At 43.4% G+C, this 8,565-nt stretch overlaps 1 protein-coding gene across 4 annotated transcripts; it reads right to left on the bottom strand.

The window, feature by feature from the left end:
* Positions 1-232: 232 nt before the first annotated feature.
* Positions 233-7,983, bottom strand: LOC136542360 (mitotic checkpoint serine/threonine-protein kinase BUB1-like). Of its 4 annotated transcripts, XR_010780658.1 has the most exons (16): positions 7,706-7,983; positions 7,117-7,276; positions 6,853-7,010; positions 6,645-6,738; positions 5,246-5,437; positions 3,647-3,757; positions 3,484-3,571; positions 3,175-3,278; positions 3,024-3,095; positions 2,850-2,939; positions 2,559-2,716; positions 1,656-1,710; positions 1,447-1,581; positions 1,240-1,361; positions 785-1,121; positions 233-700 (listed from the first exon to the last, which is right to left on the bottom strand). XR_010780658.1 is itself a non-coding variant. In XM_066534751.1 (15 exons), the coding sequence occupies exons 1-15, from the start codon at positions 7,828-7,830 to the stop codon at positions 932-934; spliced, it is 1,854 nt and encodes a 617-aa protein (XP_066390848.1). In that variant the 5' UTR covers positions 7,831-7,983; the 3' UTR covers positions 233-931. The 4 variants fall into 4 exon arrangements, 3 of the variants coding, with proteins under 3 accessions (XP_066390848.1, XP_066390849.1, XP_066390850.1); XM_066534751.1 differs by having other exon boundaries at positions 233-1,121; XM_066534752.1 differs by lacking the exon at positions 5,246-5,437 and having other exon boundaries at positions 233-1,121.
* Between the last annotated feature and the right edge of the window lie 582 nt (positions 7,984-8,565).

Here is an 8,565-nt window from a genome sequence, read left to right as displayed (position 1 = left end):
ATTTAAAAATTGAACATGAAAAGCATTAAATAAGAAGCAAGGAAAGAAAAGAAAAAAGAATAATACAAAATAAATACAAAAGAAAAGAATAAGGAAAAGAAAATAAAAGAATAAGAAAAATAAAAGAAAAGTAAAAATAGATAAACATGAAAAACATGAAACAAAGAAAAAACAGTTATAAAAAAGAAACTATAATAAGAAAGAGAGAAACTAACTGTGCGGACATATATCAAAGAAAAACAAGCCGTATATTAACGTCATATGTTTCATACAAGATAGAAGAATAAACAACCACAGAAAAAGAAAAAAAAACACGTACGTACTCATCCTGTCGCTCCCTACGTTATGAAAAGGAATGCTACGTCGTTCCTGTCGGTCAGTGCAGCCCTCGCGGAGGTGGGCCACGCTCGCTCACGCTCATGGGCCGCGCGTGGGCCGCTCTCAAGCGGTCGGCAGGCGGCACGGGTCCAACTGGTCGGCAGCGAAGCTTTCCGACCACCACAGGCTTAACGAACGGCCCGGGAGATGGCTGATGAACCACGAAAACACCACGGTCACCCAGTCCAACACACAGACAGCCGGATACAAGACGAGCGCACACGCCGCGGGACGGAAGCCTGTTCGCAGCCGTCGCTTTGCATGCCCGCATTGGCCACGCCATGTCATTCCCAGATCCCAGCTGACGCGATCTCTTCTACTCCTACAAGAGAAGCGACAACATGCTGTCCCTTACCGATGCGACTGCACGAGAGAGAGCCAAACAAGGCTTCATAAATAAACTTACCGACGCGATGTGACAGGTCCTACTAGCCTAGACGGAGTTACAACATGCGGGATTCACAGGCACCGCGGAGCCCGGAAACGAACAGGGAGCTGGACGTTTTGGCTTTGTCACAGCTCATGGCAAGGGAGGACGATCGGTCGACGCAGCTCAGGACGAGCACAGGGAGGCCTTCTGCTTCGCCAGCATCTGGTTCAGCTTGCCGACGAGCTGCCGGTTGCTGCACATGTACACCCGGAAAGACGCCCGCAGGCTCTGGAGCGCGGCCACGTCGCTGTCGTTCGAGGGCGGGTTCAGCAGCGTCGTGAAGAGCTTCTGCCACAGATCAACGTTCCAGTACCTGCGATCCAAGTATCCAACCACATTGGGACGACGGACCAGTTGCTTGCTCAGTTGCTTCGCACTAACCCCAGGCACGCACGACTGCACGAGTCAAAGAGGAAGAGATCGCAGTGCACCTTTTAAACGGCAGTTTAGGTCGGTATTCGTAGCCTCCACCAATCCTGGGCACCTTCTCGACGCTCATGCATGTCCCATGTAGCATCATGTGCGCAACGACGCAGAGGCCGTATGTGTCGACCTACAGGCAGAAGAGAGCAGGGCACTGTATCAGATAGCGGCATTTAGGACTCCTAGAGTAACTGATGAAAGCACAGGCTCCTGACCTGATAAGTCCAGTTTCTATGTTCTTGCATCTCGATGCATCTGAATCCTGAGGTTCCACAGTCCCCGTGGAACTCCGTGGGGGAGGGGAAAAGATTCAGATCAATGCCACGGCCCCAGTCAACAAGGCAGAGCCCCTGAAATGCAGATTCCATAAGCCTCATAAAAGGGGGCTGTGATACCTCTAACGTGTAAGGACGGATATGCTGACCTGGTTCTTCTCATCTCTTTTTTCACTTCGGAAAGTGTCCTCTGTGATCTCTCCACTTTACATACCAAGAGAAGGATGACACTGATTAGTGAACAACTCGATATATCAAAATAAAACGAGCTGACAAAGGTAACATGTTGAGCGAGAGCATGGGTAGGTAAGTCAAAGAACAGGCTATAATGCTAGATAGTACTGTTGTACTTTTTCAAGAGCTTCTATAAATGGACACATTACAAATATTTTCTTATGAGTTACCTTGGGTATAAAAGGGGTCAAAATCATGCTTCCAAATAGAACGCCTGCTTTAACTACTTATTAGTTTGCTATTATTGTAAAAAAAAAATCTTCTTAATATAATGATATGCAGCTCTCCTGCGTGTTCGAGAAAAAATTATTGTCAAAAATCTTATTTCTCGAAAGAACGAGAGACCAGAACATCAACATTCAGCAGAAAACCAGAATAAGAGCATCAAAATGGGGATTCCCATTACTACTCGGAGGTAATGCAGACACAGTAAATCAGTATGTTTCTGCACCCACCAGGCCACAAGAGACCAGAACATCAACATTCAGCCAATGGAGCGACTATGAAGTTCATGCTTTCTTCATGGACAAACAGCTCAAATACTTGCACCAATCAAATTATCTATCCTAGCTACAACAAAGTATTTCATATGTACGTGGAACTCATAAATTAATGTCATCCTAAGAAACAAGACAAAAAGATACGGCCTTTGCAAACATGGATGTCAATAATGATCCAACATTACAGGTTCTATATCTGAGATTTGCGATCTGAACACTTAATAGCAGAGAAAAGATTGCATGGTTATTACTGAATAAACAGATACTGCTGAAGAGACGCATAAAGTGGTAACAGTAATGGTAATATGGTATAGCTACCTCGGGTAGCAAACAAGGATGTTGTCAGGCTTGAAATCACCATGTATTATGCCAACACTATGCAGTGTTTCCAGCATGTTCAGCATCTCTATGGTATAATACATGCATAGAACTTCATCCATGTACCGACCTTTTACTAAGTGAGAATTTATGACATCCTGCAGAAGGATTGAGTTATATCTCATCACATCTTAGCAACATCGATTGGTTGTAGTTACATATTCATTATAGATAACCAACAAACAAAAATAGTTTTGTGGATTTTTTTATGCATATAATGTTAATTATTACCAGGAGAGTTCCGTACGGCAGGTAATCACAAACTAACACACTGACATCGGAGAAGATATGCATTTCATGCGCGTAGCCAAAGCTTGGTCTCTGGAAGTAAAACAATGTATATTATTAAATATCATTATGATTTATGAAAGAATGTTGAGGCTGCTCTTAACATAAATTATGTACCTCGACATCAGATATACGCTGATCAAGTTGGCGATACATGTAAAATTCCAAAGCATATGAGGGATTCTGAATCTGCATATAATGAACAGCGTTTAAAACTGGACCTAACTATGAAAGGTGAGTTTATGGAGACAATGGAAACATGGTTCACCTTCAAAGCAACCATTTCTTCTGTATTACCATCAACAGTGGCTTTGTATACTTTAGCAAAAGCACCAGCGCCGGTAGATCCTTTGATCTGATACTTTCTACCACCTTGACACAAAAAGGAATTGTAGTTGCATTTTGTAATAACAACACAAATAAACTTTATTGAAACAAAGAAGAGGATACATTTTTTAATTAATGTACTCATTGTAACTTGGGAGCATTAATTATTCAAGTAGTCAAATTAGGAACATGATTCAGAATGTATGGCAACATTGTGCAAGACTGAGAAACAAAATAATTACAGTTATACCTAACTCAATGACCTTGTTTCTTAAAACATTCAGCGAAGAAGTCAAGGGCACCTTTCCATAGTACACCTTGTTACTCTTATGATAGCCCTGTTAAGGATTTGTGCAACCATGATGAGTCTCATGCGGCACATCAGAGAACATACATGCTACTAGTGAACTTACAGAAAATGTCCTCAAGTCACCATTAATTGTCTCCAGTAAAGTGTTCCTAGTAGAAGCAGACCACGGATCTACCACAGAAGGTTCATTCTTCTGTTTTTTTGATGTTTCGGGCTGAAGGCAAGAACAAACAAAATAGAGCAAAAGATGTATATTAATCCACTTGGATGACAGGTACGTATACATGAAAATAATACTATCTGAAACAATGGGCAATGATGAAAACTTTTAACAGAGAATGTTTGAAATAAAAAAAATGGAATAATATTTTGAATAAATACTTAACAGGCTTATGGGTGCTATAAATTTTACTCCTAAGTCTAAAAGGTAAAGGTCGCATGTCCCATTTTTCTTTGTTTATACTCCATAACAGTGCTTGGTTTTCTAAAGCTATACAAATTCTCTGTAACAGTGCTTGGTTTTCTAAAGCTATACAAATTCTCTGCCCTAGCATATCCCAAAACTTCTCCGGTAAACACTGGTAAATTCACAATTGAACATATGAACAGCATTTTTTCTCTTGAACAACGCAGGAGAACTGCGCATCATTTCATTAAGAAAGAGGGGACCGTACAAAATGTACCGGAAAAAACGGGGGAGGCGTCAAGAGGTCTCCCTCTACAAAAACCCAACACACACAACCTATCTTACTAGCCTTTGAACTACAGAGACGACTGCGACCTTCAGAACCTGCCTAGACCCTAAAGGTCAGGGGAGAGTGACCTTATGAGAAGCTCCTGGAGGGCCGTAGCACCAGCCATGCACCATAAACTGCCCTCCTCGGCCACAAAGTATAAGAGGGTCTGAACATTTGGGTGAGATCCATCAAAAACACAGGTGTTCATGTGCTTCCAGAGCTCCCAAGCAACAAGGATGATCAGGGAATTATGTCCTTTGTGCATCTCTTTTGGAACACTTCTTAGGGCCTGATTGGGTGGCTTCCCATCCGAGCCTGGCTCGCTCTGGGCATGCAGGCCCATGGCAGCCATGCTGGAGACGTGCAACACAGAGCTCTTCCAAGCAATCAGGATCCCTCCATGGGTGCAACTTGCCGGCAGGGCCACAAACCTATCATAATCAGAGCCAAAAACAAGGAAAAAAGCTGCAGATTTATAGATGCAACCTTGGTTACTTTGGTTTCCTGGAGGCAAACCACATCAGCCTTGGCAGAGAGGATAACATGCCGAACTGAATTACACCGCACTTTATTATTAAGACCACGGGCGTTCCAAACTAGAATTGCAGAAGGATTCATGAGGAAATATATTTTGAACGGCCACCAAACAGGCCCAATCAGAAAGCCGCCAAGATTTCCGCGTAGCGGACCTCTTCACCCTCACCAACCTTCCACCCAAAGATGGCAGCCAAGGCAGTGAGGTGTGCATCAGAAAGGGGATTATCAAACAACTTGCTGTAATTGTCTTGAGCTGACTGGTTATCTTCTCCTCCACGGCAGAGAGGCCCAAGCTACGAATCACTCTCTTCTACGCATCAGAGATCACCGGCCCTGGAGAGCATGGACCAGCGCCTGCCACATGTCTGCTTCGGTGGGGGAGTGATCCTGACAGTTTGGGGAATGAGCTTCACTACGGGCTTTGTTACCTTATCCAGAAGCTTGTCCCGTGTAGTCGGCGACAGTGTCATGATGATTGGATCCGATGCAGCCGTCGTGGGTGTTGGCATACAGGGGCGACGCCGTTGTCGGGAGTACACCCTCAGGGGACGGGACGACACTCCCGGAGGAGCAACGGGGGTAGCAGAAGGCGAACAGCATGAATCAAAGAAAAGTGAAGCCTGAATGCAATCCCAGTTATGAAAACCCAGAATCAAATATATTTCTACCTCAAAACGTGATAACCAGTCTAAGCAATGAGAGGTGTGTTATTTTTCATATAGTCTTAGTTTACTGCAGGCCATGGGAATTGAAACAACAAACTTCAACTAATTAACATGGATCCAAGTGAAAACACTTTTTTTTTAATGTATAAGTTAAAATAATGTAACAAGTATGAAACAGACATCAATGCACACATTAGCCTCAACACCCATGTTCAAATCTCAAGCGACATGCAATACATAAACAGATCAACGAAAGGAAACTAATCAAAAGCACAGGAATGTGCATCAAGCGACTGTGTGCAAACACAAGCATTTCACCACACAAGAAATAGAAAAAAAATCCTTAGTTTGATATAAAGGAATCCAAAAATAAATGTGGTTGGCTCACATATATGAGCTAATGCATTGGTGATTTGTCCTACAATTCATTAGCTAAATGAATGCAATTATCAAAGAATCTTAATGTAGATCAAGTTAACTAAAAATGAACTGCCACATTTATGAAGCCTACAAAATAACCCAATAGGCTTCAGCTTCTCTGTAGACTTAATATTAGAAGTATAAAGCTCTAAGCTACCCTCAACAGGAACAGAAGATTACTACAGTTTCACATTAAGTGATAAGTACTTAACAGCTTTTTCCTCCTGTGTGTTCGAAAAAAAAAAGTAGTTAACAGACTATACATTATCTCTTCCCTGAAATACAAGGTTTGCATGAACTCATAGAAATTAATGCAAGGTTCACACAGCAGTAAACTAATCCATTTACTGGTCACAAAAATGCATCAATAGACTTGGGAAGTAAAGTATGGACATGATTTAAAATATAGAATGTAAAATCTTCAGGTTGAACAGCAGTTCAAAATATGTTTGCTGGAGAGCACTGAGAACTCTAGTGGCAATACATAACAAGCAGCCTAATGGCCAGACATCAAATGGCACAGGTCAACCATGAGAACCTCATATGAAGGTTGCAATTAATTACGAAGCCCATGACCTATTTGACAAACACGGAAGTGTAATGCTCAACATACCCGTGAGCTATTTCTGTAGTCAGCATACTCATGGATACAAACAAATACTGAGAGGTTTGATAAATACAAAAGTGTGGTGCTCAACATGCAGGCTGGAAACAACTAAATCACAGCATGTGGTTACGCTACCTGTGCTTCCGCGCCTGCTTCTTCTACAATATTCTCCAAATGTTTCAAAAAAGTCAAGTGCATCTTCTTCAAATGATCAAGGGGCTCCGCCTTCCTAGTTAAGCCACAGACCATAATTTAACATCACATGGACCTGTGAATATATCAGGTTGTATCTGCTTAAAAAGAGGTAAATTTCAAGTGGAAAATATTTTCCACTCACACTAACCTGGAAATACCAATTCCGTACACCTTATCAGCCTCAACCACTTTCCCATGAGCAATTAGATACTGTGCATACGAGTCATAGAGTAGCGCATGCTCCAGAAACATTCTTTTCTCCTCCAGTTGGTTGTAAACACTGGGGAAGTCCTCAGTTGCATCTGCCTAAAAAGCAAGAATCACAAAAGACCACAAAAAAGATAAGCAAAATAATAAACAGCAACCTAGGAGGAATGAGATCAGAAATTATGTATAAAATCAATCAGGTTACATAGAGGATCCAGATCTTGAGGAGCCGTGGATCAGTGGAGTATTGGTAGTCATCCCCATATTTTGAAATGCATTCGATCAAGTAATGCTTGAGCCGGTCTAAGGCTGCCATGTCATACTGAGGGCCTGTCCCGAGCTCATCCATGGCCCTGCTGATAGACCTGAATACAAACCCAGAAACCAATATTAGCAACCCAAGCACAGCTCACACAAATACATACATGGATTTTCTAGAAGAGGAAAATCAGACCTATATGCAGCCTAATTAAGACCGAAATCAAGGTCCCACACATTGCAGCCTCACAAGCATTTGAATTTGGAATCGACATATGCTAGTGCATCCCAGTTCAATCCCACAAGGGTACTGGTATGCATCAGTAACCAGAGGTTGAATCGCGGAGGTACAGCCGCGCAAGCTAAACTACACGCCCAAATTGCACATGCTTACATTCAACCAAACGGCGGAACCTTCAGATACACTAGCACACGCACGGACGCACCCGTGCACTAAGCGAGCTCCCACACGGATTCGCACACACTTAAGCGAATCCAAGTAACGGAGGCAAATCTCGAGGTCGATTCGGGAGTACCTGAGGTACGGGAGGATGGGGTCCGAGGGCGGCGAGGCCACCTCCCTCGAAAACCTAGGCGACTTCCGGAGCGGGCTAGAGGCGGCCCCCGGCGCCGCGCCCGGCGTGCGTTCCAGGACCACCATGCCCGGATACGGAGAGCCTCTGGGACGAACCCTGCGGCGATCGCCGGCCGCGAGACGGCGACGAGCAGCTCTACAATTAGCTCTCGGGTGTGTGACAGTGTGAGCCGGGGACGGCACCGGAGATGGTTGGCAGCCTGACAAGAAGTGGAAGAGAAAATTGCAATTATAGGACTCCAAATAACGCGTTTCGTAATTATAAGACTTAAATCGTCGACTTCATTAAAATGACTCTCGAAATGTTGGCTTCTTATTTTCCATGACATTAAGTGCATTTCACCTCTTTTTAATCTTAATACATGTATTTTGTCCCTAAGATGCCCCTTTTGCCCTTCTGCTGTTAGGAACGTTTCATTCACGTTGGTTGGCTGGTGCAGGGCGCTTTTGGCTGGCTGGCCGCCATGTACAGTTAACATGATAGTCATGCTTATCAGTTAACGACATATAAACATTCAGATCGATTTCAGAAGGGAAAAGAAAAAAGTTTTGTTCTGCTGTTCAGTTTACGTGATAGGCATGCTTGTCATCAGTTATCATGTGGTTAGTCAGAATTCGTGAATCGCATCACGGCCAAAATGTCACTCAGGTCAGGTGGAAGTATCGCGTCTTCCTTCTCTGACAGCACGAATATGCTGCCGAGTCACGGAGCGCCGCATTTTTCTTCTCTTCTGATTCTGAATCGTTGTTGTTTCATCTCTGTGCCACTCGATCTAAGGTTACGGGCTCGCAAGTCCTCTC

The sequence above is a fragment of the Miscanthus floridulus genome, chromosome 3 (genome assembly GCF_019320115.1).
Source record: "Miscanthus floridulus cultivar M001 chromosome 3, ASM1932011v1, whole genome shotgun sequence".
NCBI lineage: Eukaryota > Viridiplantae > Streptophyta > Magnoliopsida > Poales > Poaceae > Miscanthus > Miscanthus floridulus.
This window is presented reverse-complemented; position numbering and strand designations above follow the sequence as displayed.

Coding starts and splice junctions, on each gene's coding strand:
- LOC136542360 (XM_066534751.1), bottom strand. CDS start 7,830: ATGGTGGTCCTGGAACGCACGCCGGGCGCGGCGCCGGGGGCCGCCTCT. Junction 7,277..7,705: donor CCCATCCTCCCGTACCTCAG/GTACTCCCGAAT, acceptor GTTTGTATTCAG/GTCTATCAGCAGGGCCATGG. Junction 2,717..2,849: donor TGCCGTACGGAACTCTCCTG/GTAATAATTAAC, acceptor ATCCTTCTGCAG/GATGTCATAAATTCTCACTT.